The 22,575-nt window shown below is 39.7% G+C and overlaps 1 protein-coding gene across 1 annotated transcript in view; it reads left to right on the top strand.

Moving 5' to 3' along the window:
- PCSK5 (proprotein convertase subtilisin/kexin type 5) overlaps nucleotides 1–22,575 on the top strand; it is a 445,837-nt gene that overhangs the window by 223,634 nt on the left and 199,628 nt on the right. Inside the window, 1 exon segment of the mRNA XM_033858183.2 lies at nucleotides 13,914–14,017. Coding sequence (XP_033714074.1) covers nucleotides 13,914–14,017 — 104 coding nt within the window.

Genomic DNA, 22,575 nt, shown 5'->3' on the forward strand with positions numbered 1-22,575 from the left:
TGTAAGGTTAGGTTGTTTATTTGAGATTTTTCTTGTTTCTTGAGGAAGGATTGTATTGCTGTAAACTTCCCTCTTAGAACTGCTTTTGCTGCATGACATAGGTTTGGGGCCATCATGTTTTCATTGTCATTTGTTTCTAGGTGTTTTTTGATTTCCTCTTTGATTTCTTCAAGGATCTTGGTTATTTAGTAGCATTTTGTTTAGCCTCCATATGTTTGTATTTTTTACAGTTATTTTCCCTGTAATTGATATCTAGTCTCCTTGCATAATGGTCAGAAAAGATACTTGATATGATTTCAATTTTCTTAAATTTACCAAGGGTTGATTTGTGACACAAGATATGATCTATCCTGGAGAATATTCCATGAACACTTGAGAAGAAGGTGTGTTCTGTTGTTTTTGGATGGAATGTCCTATAAATATCCATTAAGTCCATCTTGTTTAATGTATCACTTAAAGCTTGTGTTTCCTTAGTTATTTGCATTTTGATTGTTCTGTCCATTCGTGAAAGTGGGGTGTTAAAGTCCCCTACTATTATCGTGGTACTGTCGATTTCCCCTTTTATGGCTGTTAGCATTTCCCTTATGTATTGAGGTGCTCCTATATTGGGTGCATAAAATTTTACAATTGTTATGTCTTTTTCGTGGAATGATCCCTTGATTATTATGTAATGTCCTTCTTTGTCTCTTGTAATAGTCTTTAGATTCTATTTTTTCTGGTATGAGTAATGCTACTCCAGCTTTGTTTTGATTTCCATTTGCATGGAATATCTTTTTCCATCCCCTCACTTTCGGTCTCTATGTGTCCCTAGGTCTGAAGTGGGTCTCTTGTAGACAGCATATATACGGGTCTTGTTTTTGTATCCATTCAGCCAGTCTATGTCTTTTGGCTGGAGCATTTAATCCATTTACGTTTAAGGTTAATTATCGATATGCATGTTCCTATTACCATTTTCTTAATTGTTTTGGGTTTGGTATTGTAGGTCTTTTCCTTCTCTTGTGTTTCCTGCCTAGAGAAGTTCCTTTAGCATTTGTTGTAAAGTTGGTTTGGTGGTGCTAAATTCTCTTAGCTTTTGCTTGTCTATAAATGTTTTAACTTCCTCGTCAAATCTGAATGAGGTCATTGCTGAGTACAGTAATCTTTCTTGTAGGTTTTTCCCTTTCATCACTTTAAATATGTCCTGCTACACCCTTCTGGCTTGCAGAGTGTCTGCTGAGAAACCAGCTCTTAACCTTATGGGATTCCCTTGTATGTTATTCGTTGCTTTTCCCTTGCTGCTTTTAATATTTTTTCTTTATATTTAATCTTTGATAGTTTGATTAATATGTGTCTTGGTGTGTTTCTCCTTGGATTTATCCTGTATAGGACTCTCTGCACTTCCTGGACTTCATTATTTCCTTTCCCATATTGAGGAAGTTTTCAACTATAATCTCTTCAAATATTTTCTCAGTCCCTTTCTTTTTCCTTTCTTCTCCTGAGACCCCTATAATTCGAATGTTGGTGTGTTTAATGTTTCCCAGAGGTCTCTGAGACTGTCCTCAATTCTTTTCATTCTTTTTTCTTTATTCTGCTCTGCAGTACTTATTTCCACTATTTTAACTTCCAGGTCACTTATCCGTTCTTCTGCCTCAGTTATTCTGCTATTGATTCCCTCTAGAGAATTTTTAATTTCATTTATTGTGTTGTTCATCATTGTTTGTTTGCTCTTTAGTTCTTCTAGGTCCTTGTTAAACGTTTCTTGTATTTTCTCCATTCTATTTCCAAGATTTTGGATCCTCTTTACTATCATTCCTCTGAATTCTTTTTCAGGTAGACCGCCTATTTCCTCTTCATTTGTTTGGTGTGGTGGGTTTTTGCCTTGCTTCTTCATCTGCTGCATATTTCTGTGTCTTCTCATTTTGCTTAACTTACTTTGTTTGGGGTCTCCTTTTCGCAGGCTGCAGGTTCATAGTTCCCATTGTTTTTGGTGTCTGCCCCCAGTGGGTAAGGTTGGTTCAGTGGGTTGTGTAGGCTTGCTGGTGGAGGGGACTAGTGCCTGTATTCTGGTGGATGAGGCTGGATCTTGTCTTTCTGGTGGGCAGGACCACATCCGGTGGTGTGTTTTAGTGTGTCTGACCTTATTATGATTTTAGGCAGCCTCTCTGCTAATGGGTGGGGGTGGGTTCCTGTCTTGCTAGTTGTTTGGCATGGGGTGTCTAGCACTGCAGCTTGCTGGTCATTGAGTGGTGCTGGGTCTTAACATTGAGATGGATGTCTCTGGGAGAGCTCTCGCCAATTGATATGACATGGGGCCAGGAGGTCTCATGACATGGGGCCAGGAGGTCTCTGGTGGTCCAGTGTCCTGGACTCGGCTCTCCCACCTCAGAGGCTCAGTCCCGACACCCAGCCGGAGCACCAAGGCCCTGTCAGCCACATGGCTCAGAAGAACAGGGTGAGAAAAAAGAAAGAAAGAAAGGAAAAAATAAATAAAGTTATTAAAATAAAAAAATTTTTAAATATCAATTAAATAAATTTTTTAATAAAAAAAAAGAGGAGAGCACCAAACCAATAAACAAATCCACCAATGATAATAAGTAGTATAAACGTTGTCCGTTCAGGTATTCCACAGATGCAGGGAACATCAAGTTGATTGTGGAGATTTAATCCACTGTTCCTGAGGCTGCTAGGAGAGATTTCCCTTTCTCTTCTTTGTTCGCACAGCTCCTGGGGTTCAGCTTTCAATCTGGCCCTGCCTCTGCATGTAGGTCACCCTCTGGCATCTGTTCTTCACCCAGACAGAAGGGGGTTAAAGGAGCAGCTGATTAGGGGGCTCTGGCTCACTCAGGCTGGGAGGAGGGAGGGGTACGGAATGCGGGGGGAGCCTGCAACGGCAGAGGCCAGCGTGACATTGCAACAGCCTGAGGTTCGCCATGTGTTCTCCCGGGGAAGTTGTCCCTGGATCACAGGACCCTGGCAGTGGCGGGCTGCACAGGCTCCCAGGAGGGGAGGTGTGGATAGTGACCAGTGCTCGCGCACAGGCTTCTTGGTGCTGCAGCAGCAGCAGCCTTAGCGTCTCATGCCCGTCTCTGGGGTTCACGCTGATAGCTGCAGCTCATGCCCATCTCTGGGCTCGTTTAGGCAACCCTCTGAACTCCCTCTTCTCGCGCACCCCAAAACAATGGTCTCTTGCCTCTTAGGCAGTTCCAGACTTTTTCCCAGACTCCCTCCTGGCTAGCTGTGGCGCACTAGCCCCCTTCAGGCCGTGCTCATGCAGCCAACCCCAGTCCTCTCCCTGGGGTCTGACCTCCAAAGCCCGAGCCTCAGGTCCCAGCCCCGCCCGCCCCAGCTCCCAAGCCTCTCGGGCTGGTGAGTGCCTGTCGGCCCCAATCCTCTGTGCGGGAATCTCTCTGCTTTCTCCTCTGCACTCCTGTTGCTGTGCTCTCCCTCTGGGCTCTGAAGCTTCCCCTCATCCCCCATCCCCGTCCCTGCCATTGAAGGGGCTTCCTAGTGCGTGGAAACCTTTCCTCCTTCACAGCTCCCTCCCACTGGTGCAGTCCCGTCCCTATTCTTTTGTCTCCGTTTATTCTTTTTTCTTTTCCCCTACCCAGGTACGTGGGGAGTTTCTTGTCGTTTGGGAAGTCTGAGGTCTTCTGGCAGCGTTCAGTAGGTGTTCTGTAGGAGTTGTTCCGCATGTAGAAGTATTTCTGATGTATTTGTGGGGAGGAAGGCGATCCTCACCTCTTCTCCGCCATCTTGAAGGACCATCTTGCACTCTTCTCTTATGTTTCTTTTACCTTAAAAATTGTTTTCCTTCCTTTCTTTTTCTTTGTTTCTATTCTTCGTTTTTTTTTAAATTCTCAATGAGAAACTCTGGTTTCAAAAGGCTGTGATGATGAACTGCTCCAACTAGCATCCAGGCACAGACCTACTCAAATCTGCCATTGAATTGTGGGATGAGGGACAAAACCCCCAGTCAACTCTGAGATGCTGGTAGAGAGCCATCCAAAGTGTGGATGCTAAGTGAGGACAGGATCATTTCCTACCCCTACTATAAAAATTGGAGGCTTGCTGGCCAGTCCCTACAATGATTGTTACCCTGACTCTTCCCCTTTTGGCACCTTCTCCAGTACAAGACAAATGGTGATGGAATAGGTCAGACCTAGGGCTCTGGAGTCAGACTGCCTGTAGCCAATTTCAGCTTTTGCTAATCATGTGACCCTAACAGGGTCGTTAAACTTTCCCTGCTTTGATTTCCTTATTTTAGTAATAATAATAGTACCTGTCTCATAGGATTGTTGTGAGAAATAAATGAAATATTGAGTACTTTTCACAATGTGCCCGGCACACCGTGAATACTCAATAAATGCTATCTAATACTCTGTACTTTTGGAGATACATATTTTAGGAATTGTATTTAATAGCTATGTGTGGCTGGTACAACAGGACATCCGCAAGTGAAGATGTTGGTTCAGAAGCCCAAGGCTACCAAGGCCAAAGTCTGTGTTATCTCTTGACTTTTTCTTAATGGCTGCTGTAGCGCCAGCCATCACATCCACATTCAGTTAAAAAGAGGAAGGAAAGAGTGAAGGAGGATTAGGCGGTGCCTGTGGTAGGAAAGCAGAGACTTTCTCAGAAATGCTCAGTAGACTCCCACTTATGTTTTATTAGTCACAACTCTGTCTCTTGTGCACCCCTCACTGGAAAGACATGATTTTGACATCCCAACATATAGAGTAGGGGAGGCAATAGAAAAGAAAGTTGGAATTTATCCTCTATTTTCTGCCACTGTTTCTGGGACTTGAGACACTGATAATAGGGACAGGAGAGATATCGGAGTTAATACATGGGCTGCCTTGAAAATAAAAAAGGAGTTCTTGTCCGGTAGGGAATTATGTACCTGCATTTTGCCCATCAATGTCTTGGGTCTTTAGTTTGGGAGACAGGGAAACAGGGCTGAGGTTTGAGGGGTTTTGTTACTTTTATTCCCTCTACTTTCCTTTAGGTGACAAGCCAGCTTTGTTTTCTTCATGTGAAGTATGGGAAAATTAAACATTATTTTTTTCAGTCCAGTCACATCAGCCATAGGGTTATTTAAAATACCTCCAAAACTGTTGTAATAGATTTCTATTCATCTCAGTTGATCTTTTCCTCAGAGTGTGTGTGTGTGTGTGTGTGTGTGTGTGTGTGTGTGTGTGTGTAGCATGAAATTTTTGAAAAATACTTTTCGTTACTATTGAAATCTAATAATTAAAAAGATTGCTAGGAGTTTACATAATGAACCAGGAGTATCTAAAATAGAATAACATTTACTTAAAATTCTAGAATCCAAAATGCTTAGTCATTTTCATTTAAGTTTAAAACTAAAGCTGAACTTTGCAAACCTTTGTTTAAAAACATAAGCATGTAGAAAAGGATCATTTTCATTCTTTGTACTTATTGGAAAAAAATAATGAGAGAAAAATGCTGTAAAGTAATTTAAAATAATAGTGATAACAGAGATGCAACCAAATATTTTTTGTTGCCTGCCCAAGGGTTCACCTGCTGGCTTTTGAGGTGAGAACTCTGCAGATCCTCAAACTATGCAGAAAAAGTTTCAAAACACTTCAGTCTGGTAGTTCAGTTAAGCGAATAAGTACGTTCAAAGTCTTCATCCTAACATTTGGTACTTGAAAAGCACTAGGATATCAAACCAAAGAACAATTCACCATCCTTTACAACATCACATCAATGGCCAACCATCAAAAGGGAAGCTCTTCCCACAAATAGAGAGGGTTTATTACAATCACAGCGGGTACAAACAGTTCTTTCCCAACCAGTTGCTGCCTCCACCATCAGCTTTTAAAACCAGAGCTTTTTGACACATCTTAGTAGCATTATTATTTCACTAAGCAGAAATATACCAAGGTGTTGAAGATGCTATTTTGTTCATCTATTACAGAAACTAAAAAACATGCTATTAAAATTTAGGAGCATAGAGGAAAACTTAGCTTAATTAAGTGACAATTCATCAGATGCTAGTATAAATTCAGAAAGTGGTTCTTCTGAATTTTTCTGGGATGATAGGTTGTTCAAGTAACCACAATGACTGCTGTCTTTGAGAACCTTTCGTGTGCCAGGCACTTTATATTCATTACCTCAAATTCTTGCAACCAAGAATTTGAGCTAATGAATTTGTCTCCACATTTCAGGTGGGAAACTGAGTCCAGAGAATTTTAGTAAATAGGCTACTAGGGTGACAGACCTATTAAGTAGCAGGTCATGATTTACCCGAAGTCTTCCTGACTCTAAAGCACAATTTATACCATTCTCATATGATTAGAAACTATGTTTATTATTATTTTGAGAACAAATTTAAATTAGAGGGCTTCCCTGGTGGCGCAGTGGTTAAGAATCCGCCTGCCAATGCAGGGGACAGGGTTCAAGCCCTGGTCCAGGAAGATCCCACATGCTGCAGAGCATCTAAGCCCGTGAGCCACAACTACTGAGCCCACGTGCTGCATCTACTGAAGCCTGTGCGCTCTACAGCCCATGCTCCACAACAAGAGAAGCCACCGCAATGAGAAGCCCGCACACTGCAATGAAGAGTAGCCCCCCGCTCGCTGCAACTAGAGAAAGCCCGCGCACAGCAACAAAGACCCAATACAGCCAAAAATAATAAATAAATTTATTTTAAAAATATTTAATTAGAAATAAATAACGGGGACCACAGTGTCCTTCTGCAGGACAAGGTCAGTTACCTTAGAATTATGTATTTATTCATGCCCAGTGTTAGGTAGCCTACAAAATTAGCAGAAAAGGGGGAGTAAGCTGTGTCCTCCAGTTTCTTTCCCAGACCTGAGTTTCTCCCAGCTTGACCAGGATAAACTTAGGGAGGAAGCTCTCATACCAACACATTTGGTCTACTTCAAACAATTTCAAAGATTGGGGACATAAAAGAGAGTCAGATTTAGATTCCAGGTTATGGTTGCATAAAGACAGAGGCCTATTTTTTAAATTATTTTTATTTTTTATTGAAGTATAGTTGATTTACAATGTTGTGTTAGTTTCAGGTATACAGCAAAGTGATTCCGTTATATTTACATATATATATGTGTGTGTATATATACGCATTTCAGATTCTTTTCCCTTATAGGTTATTACAAAATATTGAGTATAGTTCCCTGTGCTATATAGTAGGTCCTTGTTGGTTATCTATTTTATATATGTGTGTATATGTTAATCCCAAACTCCTAATTTATCCCTCCCCCACCCCAACCTTTCCCCTTTGGTAACCATAAGTTTGTTTTCTATGTCTGGATCTATTTCTGTTTTGTAATTAAGTTCATTTGTATCATTTTTTTAGATTCCACATATAAGTGATATCATATGATATTTGTCTTTGTCTGTCCTCACTTAGTATGATCATCTCTAGGTCCATCCATGTTGTTGCAAATAGCATTATTTCATTCTTTTTTACAGCCGTGTAACATTCCGTTGTATATGTATAGCACATCTTCTTTGGTCGATGGACACTTAGGTGCTTCCATGTCTTGGCTGTTGTAAATAGTGCTGCCGTGAACATTGGGGTGCATGTATCTTTTCGAATTTGAGTTTTCTCCAGATATATGCCCAGGACTGGGATTGCTGGATCATACGGCAACTCTATTTCTAGTTTTTTTAGGAACCTCCATACTGTTTTCCATAGTGGCTGCACCAATTTACATTCCCACCAACAGAGGGTTCCTTTTAGGAGAGAGGGCTTTAGAATGGCCAGAATTTATGGTCTCAGGGTAATATTCTCAGAGGGAATTGAGTGTACCACCAGAGCAGGTAGAAAGAAAGTTCCATGATCATGAATTGATTTCAATGCATGTGATCTCAACTTAGTGTACCTCTGGCTGACCACCCATCAGGTTTTACTCCATAAGCATTTACATAACAAAGTATTTCAAGGAAATGATTATTGAGCTTACAAACAAAATAATCATTTTTAAGGCTGCAGAAAACTTATTGATGTCTTTCAGGTATAATGACAAATCCTACAGATAAGCTGGGATTTATAATGGAAAGAAGATACTTCAGTTTCAATGACAGAATTTTTCTTTGTAAATTGGGGGCTATCATAAGTGTGTTTATAAACCAAATTTCCACACCTTTGGTTTAGACTAAATTCAGGGAATCAGTGAGTGGTTTCACAAAGGAGTAAAATAGAAATTTGACTTAGGTGATCTCAAACCAGTTTTTTCTTTTATCTTTTCTGCTTTCATTCAGGTGTGGATGGATCATAAGCAGGGATCCTGGTGCTACCAATACAAATCATATTTCTAAATCTGGAGGTATTATTAACTGTGTTTTCTGTTACTGCAACCCAGCTTTAGACCCGGGACTTTTGAATTAATATAGAACACAGAACAAACACACTCCCATTAGGGATACACTCCTGCTCGTAGTGGGACTCACCACCTGGCGATCCCTTTGGGCTCTTCATTACCTGACAAAAGAAGATTGGTTTCCTTTGTTGAAAGGTCTGTATTTTATTCTTGAATCATCGTTGGCACACACTGGCTGCAGTCAGAGTAATGTTTTTCCTCAATCTCTGCAGGCTTTAAACACTTCTGCCTCATCTTGGTTCTTCCAGCTCAAAATGAATCCTTTCCCATAATTGCTGACTTATTTAGCATCTGTACAATGGCATTCATTTTCTGGCTACTGATTCCCATTTTCCTTTTACACAATCTTGAGAAACATAAAAGGAGACTGCTTTGGCCTTGGATGTTTGGTTGACTAGTAAGCTGGATATTTGATGATTGCTGATTGCTCATGCTGTTTCCCTATAGGTCTGGTCCACGTAATCGCTCATCCTTGCTTTAGATGGAATCACTCTTGTATTTAAAGATGATTGTCCTGTTTAGGAAATGGTTTTCATTATCTGGATTCGCTATTGCTCCTCTTATTGATCTATTCTTTTTCTATAATAAGATGTGTATTCATTTTTCCTTTTATCAGTTGTCCTTAAACTGCCTATGATGATAGATCCATCTGGGGGCTTGGGGGGGGAAGGTGAGTTCTTTTTTCTCTTTAATAAATGCAGGTGAATCAGTCACTCAGGATTTAAAATTGGTCCTTGTTTTTGTTTTTTGTTTTTTTTGTTATTGTGGTACGCGGGCCTCTCACTGTTGTGGCCTCTCCCGTTGCGGAGCACAGGCTCCGGACGCGCAGGCTCAGCGGCCATGGCTCACGGGCCCAGCCGCTCGGCGGCATGTGGGATCCTCCCGGACCGGGGCACAAACCCGCGTCCCCTGCATCGGCAGGCGGACTCTCAACCACTGCGCCACCAGGGAAGCCCTCGGTCCTTGTTTTTAAGGACCACCAGGTACAGGTTTATTCACAAGTGTGCAGAATTATCTGGGAAAAAGGGAGGGAATTTTTTTTTTAACTGCTAAGCTAGCAGTTGCACTTAGACGTCCAACAAGAAGCACTAGACAGAATGTCTCTCCCGGGATATGTCCTACTTCTTCTAAAACCTGTTGTTGGGCCCATGAAATACTTTGAACTGCTCAGAACAAAAATGTAATACAAACACCGGGTAGTGATAGTGTCGTTCATGAGCCTATTTTTGCAGCTGGAGACTAGAAGTATTTGAGATGAGGTTCAGCTGAGGTTCCCTTATTGGAGAAGAGTTACCTAATCAGGCTTTAAACCACATCAAAGTGTGAGCGTGTCAGGCAAGGTGACAAGTTCATAGCAAATGTTAAGAAAAGATACAATGTTATGACATCTAGTATAAAATATTATTTTATAAAAAGAGTATGATTTTTCCTAGTTCAGTATCTTTCTGTTTACCTTCTTGATAGAATGTGCCGAAGTTAGGCCTTTGGAACCTGAAAATCAAATTAGGACTGAAGAATCTCCTGAATTCTGTTGCAAACAAAACTCAACCAACTGAGTTGAGAGAGAGAGAGTATGGGCACAAAAATTGTATGACCGTGAGGACAGAACATGCCACACTTGGCTTCCTGATCCAGCTGTTAGAGAACCACCTGACAAGCCACTGTGTGCACATTCATTTCACCTTTATGGGTCCATGTGGAGATGGTATTAAATAGTGATTGATAGCATACTATCATAGCCAAGTGCAGCTGGTTTGAATTGTAGCTCTACCACGACCTACCTATACGTCCCTGAGTTACTGTGTGGAACTCAAAGTCTCACTTTTGTCATCTGTGAAATGGGAATAAAAATTTTACCTCTATCATGTGATTTTTTTTTAGATTACACAATGATAGTGCATATACAACATACAGTACCTCTCCCTGGCCAAGTGTTCACTAAATGTTGGTTATTATTTTGCGGTCATCAAAGGATGCAAAACTTCCTTACAGGAAAAGATGATACCTACAGGACTCCCCAGAAAATCATGTACGTTGTATTGCCTTGAAAGGTCATGGTTAACTAGCCACGTTTTGCAGGCATTTATAAATGTGACCTTTTAGTGTATATTGTTATTCAGGGGTAACTGTCAGTAATTCCAGGAAGAAACCTGAGGGGTATGTGGCATAACTCCTGGTGGTCATTATGAGACTGGTGGTCACCGGGCTCAGAGTTGAGAGAAACTGCTCTTTTTTTCTAGGTTGGTTAGACTTTTGGCCTCTTTGATTATTATTTGCCCCAAATCTTTTGGTGCTTTGGCGGTGAAAGGGGTATTGGTTTTCAGAGGCCACTGGAGTGTGGGTCCAGGGTAATTGGCAGGAGGGGGTAAGTTTTAGGAGGTCCTATGTTACCATTGTGGACTGTGGCGCTCACGGCACAGGGCACTCTTCTTTCACTCTGTATGTGGTTTACCCGACGTTTGATGACTTCTTCATTCCTACATCATCCCTGTGAGCATAAATACAAATAGGTCATGAAATGTGAATCAGACTTTCCCCTAAATGAAAGTCCTCTCAGGATACTAGCCACTTAACCTATGGCTATTTCCTGAGCTATAATTAATTACCCTCCCACAGGTAGGAACACCACTGATTCAAAAATCCATTGGTTTCCCATATTATCTTTCTCCCTTTATTTTGGTGAAATTCAGGAAATTTTGAAATTAAATCATTTCTGAAGTTGTACATTATCAAATGTCACAGTAAAATTATCTGAATGCCTCCTCTCCATGTGTAGTTTCAATTTCCTGAAGGTCATTTCTCCCTTCTAATTACAAGCACTCCAAGAAGAATTAGTTTGTGCAACTCAGCATGAGAGCAAGTAACTCTCATTTCTTCAGGCTGAGTTGAATGCAGGAGGCTTCCTGAATCTGCCTGAATACAACTGCTTAAGCTACAAGATAAGTGTTTCCTGTTCTGTTATTATTATTCTATTTTTAGAGCTAAGGGTCACTAGGGAAATGGTCTCCCAGTGACCAGAAACTTTTGCGCTTGATATTTCTAAAGGAATTTTGCCCTGGTGATAGGTAACAGGGAAGCTTGTGTTGTTTCTTTTCTTCTCTTTTTTTTCCCTGAAGGATAACATTTAAAATGTGAAAGGTTTAACTGTGTGTTAAATGTTATTTTAAAATTACAAGGTTGAGTTAGACATATTTATCACATCCAAGCATACTTTTAGGGGTCTTGCTGTTTGCTCATGAAAAAATAAAAACATACATGTTCACTTGAGAGGATTTTGCTTTCCCATAAATAAGGGGCTGGAATGTCTTTCCAGACTGAGCTTTTCTGTTGTTTTCGCCCCTCACCCAAGTAACTACACTGGAAAAGGGAATGGAGATTAGCATCGCATTTCAGGCAGAGCTAGAATGTCTTATGTTGAGAGTAGCATTCAGAATTTTCCCTGGACTCATTCTCCTAATTTTCCTGACTGTAGTGCATGGACTCTGTTAAATTTTGTTGTGGATTCACTATTAGGCAGCTAAGGGCCAAATCATACCAACTGTTTTAGAAGCAAAACTTCTGTGCCTCCTGGGATCCATCACACAACCTCCCTCCCTTTATTCAGAGTTTTGTGCCTTGTCAGGTTCTAAAGTTGGCTCCTAACAAGTGTTGTATCAAAACAAAAATAATTCTGCTTCCATTGTTCTCATATCTTTCAAACTCACGTGGATGGGTTTTAATCCCTTAGTATAAGTTCTTCTATTAATGCAACCTTACAAAATAGTCGAGATCCTATCTTGTCCCTTATAGAAACTTTGAAAATGGTAGTAATATTTCTCTTTTATTTGGAATCTGAGAACATAACAAAAAGGTCTAAGAACTCTGTAGTACTTTTCTCTCCCCATCTCCTTCATTTTCAAATCACTAAGTAGGAGCTGTGGCTCTTACTTTAGCAAAATGATGTACTGTCTACCACTTATAATGGTTTATTATGCACCAGGAACAAGGTTAAGTACTTGGCATGGCAGTTGACTCTTGAACAACATAGGTTTGAACTGCACAGGTCCGCTTATACGCAGATTTTTTTCACTAAATACGTAGTACATGATCCGCTGTTGGTTGAATATATGGATGCAGAACCGTGGCTACGGAGGGCCAACTATAAGTTATACTCAGACTTTTGACTGCTCAGGGGTCGGCGCCCCAAACCTCCGCGTTGTTCAAGGGACAGCTATACTTTGATTCAGTTGGTACAAGGAAGTAAAGTAGATATTAACATCCACATTCTAAGTGGGGAAACTGACACTTTGGGAAGTCAATTTCACATACATAGAAAATGAAGGAACCAGAATCTGATCACTGGGCCCCCTCTCATTAGGAGGCCACCCTCAAAAACACATATATGCTGAGTGTGATAGGAAAATGTAGTATCAAGTGAAGCAGTGTGCAGCTTCATCATTGAAAATTAGCTCTAAAGATACCACGTTCTCCCTCTGCCTGGGAGACACCAGTGTGCATACGTGCCCATATGAGGGGGTACAGAGATTACCACATGCCCCTGTCACACTTCTAGGAAGGTAGCAAGTCATTGTCTCTCCTCCTTCAAATGTTCCGGCCCATCCTTTGCAAATATCCTTCTAAAATGAAGGTGGCAGATGAGAAGCAAAGAAAATAACTACACAAGCTGCATGATAAGTTGCCATATTTCCTAGTTAAGTAAAAAAATTGTCACACCTCACATTCAAGACTGAATTGAATAAGTATCCTGATTAGAGAATTTCATGCATGCACTGAGTCAAATGCCTTTAGTAAATAACATGTTCTTTGAAAGAGAACAAAAGACTGTGTATATGTACTTGGATTTGTTTTCTGTGTGTTTATTAGTATTGCAGTTCTTTGATGAAAGTATCTCCCATTCAGTAGTGTCTTTGTGATCTTCAGTGCCAACAGCCATAAGAAATAGGTATCCAATAATTTAATAACTATTTATTGCAAATTAAGACACTCCCATAGTTTTCTGTGTACCCAGTTTTGGGCTCCGTACCACATCCTCTTCCTTTGAGAACACTGAAAATGAAGACTTGGTTTCAGTTGAGACTTTTTCTGTATCCCACACATCCATCCAGAATGGTTAACATTGCTAAGTTCTTTGTTAAATTAAAATCAAGTGCCTGGCTAAACAACTGAACAAGGAATGTTCAAGAGCCCTTCAGTTTTGATTTTAGCTTGTTGTAATTTTCTAATGATGATGCAAGAGTCTACACGAAGGATGACAGGGCCAGAATTGGGAGCCATTTTGTTGAGAAAACTGGAAATCTTCACCCTTTTAAAAACTTACACTGACTAATATCACATTATTTCTCAAATTAAAGGTTACATTTTCTGCCTCCCTGAGACTAATGTCACTTCTCCAAGATGAGAACAAGAGCGGCATTTGGCATTTGTTTATCCCAAACCCAAATCGCTGACCCTTTGTTTTTAGTACTTTGCCCTTCTGCTTTTGCTTTTTTAATTTGCTTGTGACTCTCTGCTTCCCCCATCTTTTTTTTTTTTTGGTACAATGATTCTTACCTTGTCTTTCCCCAGTCCGTTTCTGACCTGGAGAGACGTGCAGCATGTTATTGTAAGGACTTCCCGTGCAGGACATTTGAACGCTAATGACTGGAAAACCAATGCTGCTGGTTTTAAGGGTGAGAACTTCTTTCATATTTTGTCACAGGCAAAATATTTTTATTTTTCCCCCATTTTAAATGGAGAGCAGGAAATAGAACCCATCCAAAGAAACTTTAAATTTTGTACTGACACAGGAAGAGCTTGACCTCTTAGTAGAAAAAAAAAAGGCAGGTTCCTTTTTTTTTTTTTTTAAATTAAAACAACACATTTAAGGCAGATTTCCTTGGCTTCCCACATCATAGGTCAGTTTCTTTAAAGGTAACCAACTCCCAAGTATTGTCGACCTATGGGGCTCCTCATTAGTTTATTCTTTGGTGTCATCGATTATCTGAGTGGTATTTGTAACAATGTATTTAAAAATTCCTTACCTTCTGGAGTGATTACTTCCAGTTAATAATAGCTGGTATCTTTTGTTCGTTTGAGTGTAGCACTGTTAGTTGCTAGGCTATGCTTTTCTACATATTTTGTTTTTGTTGTTTTTTTTTTTCCAAACTTTCCACAAACAGAAAAACAGGCATAATTCTAAGACATTACTTTACATAAACTAAAAGTTCTTATGAAGCTTTACAATGTGCAGTCTTAGGCAAGTATGCACAGGATATAAATAAGTGCTGACTATTTTTCCCATGGCTGATGGGGATTCTAGTTCCATCAAGCTGTCTTACTAATGGTAGCCATTTTGTTTATTGTCATCCATAACATATGCTATAATCAAAAGAAAATAATTATATAAAGTAGTTGTCCTATAGTGTAGTATCTTTACTCAGGTTTCAGATAATCTAAATTGTAATCCATTAATTTAATTTACAACAAAGATTACTTTTTGTTGTATCTGCAGACTTAAATTTACTCCCAAATAATCTTTGTATCATTATATATCCCTATGGATGAAAAACAGTATTCTATAACATAAGGAATATCTACTTAAAAATTATAGTTCTGGTCCTCAGATCATTGGTAATAAGCTGAATAATCCTGGGCAAGTCATTTAATTTTTCTGGGCCCTAACTTCCGCAACTTAAACAATTTAGAAGCTGGATAATATTATCTACATAGGATATGTTACATATGATTTTAATATATCCTTAGTGTATTATACCCAATGTATATAAATATTCATGCTGAAAATGTAAAGTGTAATTTTAAAAATTATTTGCAAGCAGCTTACTAATCATGCTTTGCCAAAACCTATCAATATGCCAGGGAACCAGCGCCATATAAAAGAGTTCTTTGATTAACATCTTCACTGAAGACTTCACTTTTAGAAAACAAGAATGTCCCTCTGCTTTCGAGTATTATCAGATACCTTTCTGTGCTTGTAAACTATATAATGCAGCAGTGTTCGATGAGCTTTTAATCTAAAGCATTGTAAATACCTGTTGGGATCACATTTTCTGAAGCTCAAATCAAGACACGTGGTACCAGAATAGCAAATGTTATGTGCAGCATCAAAAATACTTGAAATTTCAATTGTTCTAGAAAATCCGGGATGTAATTTGCCATATGTATGTTTCCTTTTGATTAGCTTCCCCATGCTTCCAGCCCCGACTCTATAAATGCAGGCAGCCAAGGGGTTGGGTTTGGGGAGGGGGGAAGAAGGGATCAAAACACTGGCTGGTTCAACACTGCAATGAACTTCTTAGTAGAAGGTTCACAGACTAAGTACATTGACCTCAATGAGGCTGAGGAATCAACTTTAACCCAAATAAAAGTCTTAGTTTTACTTACTCCTTTTTGGCAACTTAAAAGGAGCAAATGGTTCTAATAAAAAATGCAACTCTTTTGAAAACCTCTGTTGGTTTTGGAGAGGGGGAAGCCGAGGATTTAGACTAAATCACCAGATCCAAACCTGAGTCTGAAGGGGGCCATACACTGCTTCTGGCAGGGAGGAAAGAGCATTTTACTATTGCACGTGGCAATATTTAGTATAATATTTCACTCTTCTCTTAGATTGCTGCCAAGAGTAACAATTAAAGTTCACTTTTTCATAGATGAATTACCCTGAACCGTCTGGACTCCCAGTGGAATTGTTTTGTAATTTTGTTGATGGCAAGCCCCATATTTCATCTAAACATGATCATAATAAGAATGATTTTTTTAAGAGTTATTTTCTTCCCTACTCGAAGCATTCCCATCCCCTCCCTAGCGTCCCACAAATAAAAGTGATTAAGGCAGAGGCTAGCAGGAGAAGTGACATGCTTCCGGGAAGGAGAGAATGCAGGTCACTAGGACTGGAAAAAGATGGGCTGACTTTTTATGGAATAAGGTCTGAACGAACAAAAAATAGTGAAGGCTTGGAAGAGGTTCATGCAATGAGAGCTCATATTTTAAATTAGGTCAGCCAGCTTTTGCAGGCGTTGCTTAGAGGGAACACATGGCCAAATGTTTCTCCTTAGGAGAAAACGGAAGTTGCCTGCAAGCAGAAGCCTGCAGCCCTGGGTGCACTCCCTCTTACCACTTGGTTTAGTCCTAACGCTGAGTGAGATGTAGGTATGAAATGAATCTGAAAACACCTGTGCTTCCCTGGGCTTGCTGTTGTGCCCTGATGTTGAGAGATTTAACTTGTCTGAAGAGTGGGTTTTCGTTTTTGTTTTTGAAACCACCAGAATTTCATAAATTGCTTGGCAGGTACTCTTCTGCAGTGGGGCCGTCAGTACGAACATGTGAATTTCCTTCTCATCAGGTAAAGCAGAAGCAGCTCAGAGTAGCAACCAGTTAGGTTTTGGGGTCTTGCCATCAATAGACTTGATAGTCTTAGTTCTCACTGATAACTTTGGAGAAGCCAACACCCTACAGATCAGTCTTTCCCCAAACCCTGCCAAGTGCATTTCACACAATGTCCTTACATTTCTCCAGACCTACCCATGTGTGGTCCGTCCGAAGCAGAGAACAGAGCCAGATGTTATAGGAACTAGACTGGTGTGGGTCTCCTCTCAAGGCAGACTTGATCTACTCTTACCCACATGTGTTATGGGCCTGGATTCCTGGCTCCTGGAAGGGGATTCCCTCCAGAAGCAGCTGCTGGCTTCTTGTTAACTGGCATGGACAGATTGCACTCAGGCAAGGAAGTTGCCCTTGAAGGACCGGCTCCTCTGTGTGTTTCTCTGAGAGCGGAGCTGCATACTGATGAGCTGGGTGCAGAGAACTTTCTTCCCCTTTCTGTGTGCTCTCATTATGGTCGCACTCTATAAACGATCCTATATTGAGATCAGTTCACAGTAAAGCCAGCCCCAAAGCTGGAAGCCACTCATCAACATTTTTATGCTAATGGTACCTTAATTTTTAACAATGTTGATTGAACTAAGATGATTCTGTCTTGATGCTTCTTCAATAATAATCTCTTATAGTTAAAATATCTTGCAGGAGATTTGTTTTTCAAAATAAACATAATCCAAGGAATGCATACCTATGGAAACGAACTAGACGTTATTTAGATTTGTTCATCCTGTGAATGATCCTAGCTAAATTTCAGACACCTTTTGACTTTAAACCTCCTCCAGAGATAGTTTCTTTAATAATAAATACCATGCACCTAGCAAAGAATCTGAGATTATGCATGAGAATAGGAAAGTATTTGTATGAGACCACATGAACAGATGTGGTATTTGCCACTACAGAACTAAAATCCAGATTCCAGTATTTTGCTACTGAGCAACATTTGCAGTGCTTGGAGATGACTTTGGCATTACATTGTCTGTTTGGGGGTTTCTTCAATATTACTTCTTTCTCCTTTTTTTTCCTTTGCTCTTACGATAAGTCTTTCCTATTTTTTTCTTTTCTACTGTTTTTAATACCGCCCTCGTGCTCCTGAAAACGTACAAATCAGCTGTAGAATTGAGGGTTTTCCCCATCAGGGTGGTTTTCTTCAAGGAATTTAAGTTATGCAGTCTCTTCATTCATTTATTCACAAATATTCCCTGCGCACCTTCAGCAGGCCAGCCCAACACATGCTGAATGAAGTGCAACCAAAGAGGAGAATTAGAAGGAAACGTCCGGGGCCCCATGACTGCCTGCTCTGATCTGGCTGTGCTGTGATTTACACACAGAACAGAAATTTACACTGCACTTTTTTTATCCCTTCAGTCAAGCCCAACCAATCTGCCAGGTTCATGTTTATAGTATCAATGATCCTTCTCTCATCATCTAAAATGCAGCCCAGCCCTGAGCAGCAGAAGGCATCTAATGAGAGAATCTCTCCTGTGGAGTGTCATTTACATTTTGACCAGCTCCGTTTGTACCTATAGAGTATATGGATCCTAGAGCCATGCAGAGGACTTGAATTCTGCATTCTTCTAGAATCCATGGCTCACAGCCTTTCAGGAAGAACGTGACCCTTTGTTATGAGCCCCTCCCTCCTACTGCTTTAATCTGAAGACCCTGCAGATTTCCCCTTTCTCCCCCAGCCTCCTGGGCTGTGCTCGCTGAATCTTTCCCCCATGTCCTTATCTCTGGTTTGTGGATGCAGTTATGAGAAGTATAATTGAATGCATGCAACATCGGTGCTGTAGTTTTTTTCAAAGTGTCTGTATTTGGATATGATGACTTGATATTTTACAGTTAAACTCTCTTAAATCTAGGAAGAGGAATAGACGTCAGATAATAAATTAGGAACTTCTGTCATCTTTACTAGGCGAAAGAATGAAAAAAATGTCATTGAAAATCAAAAATGACAACTAAGTGAGCGAGGTTACCACGCCTTCCATTTCACTGCCCTCCCAGACTATGTAAGTCTCTTTTTTTCTACCAGCATGTTGCTGAAACCTCCCCATCCTCCACTGACTCTTTCTTTGACCACAACTAAACTACTAGATTTTTTTTTTAATTTCTAACTGACTTCCCACCATGGGGAAAACAATTGACAGTCTAACATGACTTCTTAGCCTCAAAGGCCCTTAACTTTTAATAACCTTTATTACTTTTAATCGCCGTCATTTTATTTCCACTGTTAGGGCTGGTAATTTTAAGATGTTCCAATATATTTTTAATACCTACCTGTCTTGCTTTCAGTTTTAACACTTATTAAAAAGAATTAGATGTGCTGAAACGATTAAGCATGCCATGTGTTGAACTGAAACTAAAGGTTTTGAAATGTGGTGTTTTTATTTTTTTACTGAGTATATAAAGTAATATCTGATGTGTTACCATTTGAAAGGGTAAAGCTATACTGTATTTTATTATGTCACTGTACAAATAATATCTTATCTTTGCCACCTAGCATGCTGACGTGATGTTGGTAGCTATGATTAAAGCTACATAATGTACCTTAATTGGAAATCTGCACATCATGTTTTCAAAGAAAGGTCAAAGTGAAACATTATTCATCTGGTCAGTGTCAGAGGGGGTGTTTGAATCAGATGCTTGACTTCAGTCCTGATCCTATTTTCAGAAATAAGGCATTTAGTTCTTCTCTTAAAATGCAGAGAGGGATGTAAGTACATTTGATCCTACGTAATGAAATTTGCTCCCTAGAAACACCACCTGATTTTCTTTCAAGATTCTATATTTATTCCAATATTTATTGTATTCTATGAATACAATATATTGTATTCATAGAATACAATATCTATTGTATTCTATGAACTCCTATGCATTTATTAACTTAAAACCTTTCATTTTTGCATTCATTGATCACTGAAATATGAGCTTACCTTCTTGCTCATTTATAAAAAAAAAAGATATGAATCACACATAATTTAGGGATTTTACGTTTATTCTTTTGTCTGGTGGATGATTTACCTAAATATCTACCTGGGAACAGCAATATAGAACCCCTGACAGCAGTCTGCTTGGTCACTGCTTAATCTGGAGTCTTGTATCCAAAATGTCTACTTGCCCCATAAGAGTGTTCTATTCATTCCTACTAAATATGTGAGATTTTAAAATATTTTCTGCAAATGAAAAATGTTATTTTCTCTGCACTGGTCTTTGAATGGTAGTGTTAGGTTTGTTAGACTTTGGGGGTGTTTTGTTCTGTTTTTTCATCCCTAAATACAAAAGTTTTAACTGCATGTGGTTTCACACTTAAAATCCATCTTCAGAATAGAATTAAAACAATGGTTGTACTGTACGACTATTATCTCTTTACAAAACATAATTAGTTAATGAAGGGAATTATGTTTGGAGTAGTTTTGTGGCTTTGCCACAATCTTAAGAACTTTATTCTAGTAGAGTCTGTTATTGATATTTTCTTTGGCCTTTGAGGAAGCCAATTAACATTTTTGTATCTTGGGTTTTTAGAATGTGGGTAACAAATACCAAACATAATGAGAAGGCTGAGTTGAAAGAAAAGTGCTTTGAAATTGCAAAATACCAAACATAAAAAAACCCTTGACAAAGAAAAGAGTCTTAAAAGTGTATTTTCATAAGTCACAGCTTTCTACTGTGAAATGAGGATAAAGATATGAAACTATGTTGTGAATTAGAATGCTATTTTGCGACTGAAATTAATTAAATTACCTGAGTGGACAAGAGAAAATGTATTACTTTGTAATGAACTTATCACAATACGTCTTCATACCTTTTATCCCATAATCGCATATCAATGACTATACTATAATCATATATAAACATAACTAAAATTCTGTTTTGCAAATTAATGTTTAAATATCAACTTGACTTCAACCTGCTAAATTTTGAAAGTTGTAATTAATTATTTCAACATAAGAACTAATGAAAAAATCTGAACTGACTGTAGCTATCAATGTCCTATCAACTCTTTAATCATTAATATACAGTATAAAAGCTATAAGCTTAAAATGTGATTTTTAACAATATGCAAAATTCGTATACTGAAGAGACAATTGATGTCTCTTTTTGTGTAATCACCTGATGAAACTCGATATCACTAATTCTAATGAGGCTGGACTTCCTTAGGTATTTTTAAAACTCTTCTTTCAGCAAATGAGTTTGGCTATCCTTTATGATAGCAAAGCTTGATATTTTGTGGTTACAATTGATATTTCAGGCAAAGATAAAAATCATCAAGCCCTAAACCCCATAATTACAAAGGGTGGTCAACCAAGGCCAATGTTGTTTTCAGGCCAAAAGTGTATTGGAACTATAAATAACGAAATGGAGTTCTTTGAGTCACTAATAACTGGATTCTGAATCCAGTTCCAAAATAAGATGCCCCCAAAAGATTTAAGACAAGACAGTCTTATCAGAATATACATACAAGGAGATTGGTTCAAGGTGGCAGAGTAGAAGGACGTGTGCTCACTCCCTCTTGTGAGAGCACCAGAATCACAACTAACTGCTGAACAATCACCAAAAAGAAGACACTGGAACTCACCAAAAAAGATACCCCACATCTAAAGACAAAGGAGAAGACAAAGTGAGATGGTAGGAGGGGCTTAATCACAATAAAATGAAATCTCATAACTGCTGGGTGGGTGACTCACAAACTGGAGAACAATTATTCCACAGAAGTCCACCCACTGGAGTGAAGGTTCTGAGCCCCACATCAGGCTTCCCAACCTGAGGGACCAGCAATGGGAGGAGGAATTCCCAGAGAATCAGACTTTGAAGGCTAGTTGGGTTTGATTGCAGGACTTCAACAAGATCGGGGGAAACAGAGACTGAACTCTTGGAGGGCACACACAAAGTAGGCACATCAGGACCCAGGGGAAGGAGCAGTGACCCCACAGGAGACCGAACCAGACCTACCTGCTAATGTTGGTGGGTCTCCTGCAGAGGTCGGGGGTGGTTGTGGCTCACCGTGGGGACAAGGACACTGGCAGCAGAAGTTCTGGGAAGTACTCCTTGGCATCAGCCCTCCCGGAGCCCGCCATTAGCCCCATCAAAGAGCCTGTAGCCTCCAGAGCTGAGTTGCCTCAGGCCAAACAACCAACAGGGAGGAAACTCAGCCCCACCCGTAAGCAGACAAGTGGATTAAACTTTTACTGAGCTCTGCCCACCAGAGCAACACCCAGCGCTACCCACCACTGATGCCTCCCATCAGGAAGCTTGCATAAGCCTCTTAGATAGCCTCATCCACCAGAGGTCAGACAGCAGAAGCAAGAAGAGCTATAATCCTGCAACCTGTGGAACGAAAACCACATTCACAGAAAGATAGACAAGATGAAAAGGCAGAGGACTATGTACCAAATGATAGAACAATATAAAACCCCAGAAAAACAACTAAATGAAGTGGAGAGGCAACCTTCCAGAAAAAGAATTCAGAATAATGATAGTGAAGATGATCCAGGACCTTGGAAAAAGAATGGAGGCAAAGATCGAGAAGATGCAAGAAATGTTTAACAAAGACCCAGAAGAATTAAAGAACAAACACCTAGAAGAATTAAAGAACAAATAGAGATGAGCAATACAATAAGTTAAATGAAAAATATATTAGAAGGAATCAATAACAGAATGACTGAGGCAGAAGAACGGATAAGTGACCTGGAAGACAAACTGGAGGAATTCACTGCCACGGAACAGAATAAAGAAAAAAGAACGAAAAGAAATGAAGACAGCCTAAGAGTTCTGGGACAACATTAAATGCACCAACATTTTGCATTACAGGGGTCCCAGAAGGAGAAGAGAGAGAGAAAGGACCCAAGAAAATATTTGAAGA

The sequence above is a fragment of the Tursiops truncatus genome, chromosome 6 (assembly GCF_011762595.2).
Source record: "Tursiops truncatus isolate mTurTru1 chromosome 6, mTurTru1.mat.Y, whole genome shotgun sequence".
NCBI lineage: Eukaryota > Metazoa > Chordata > Mammalia > Artiodactyla > Delphinidae > Tursiops > Tursiops truncatus.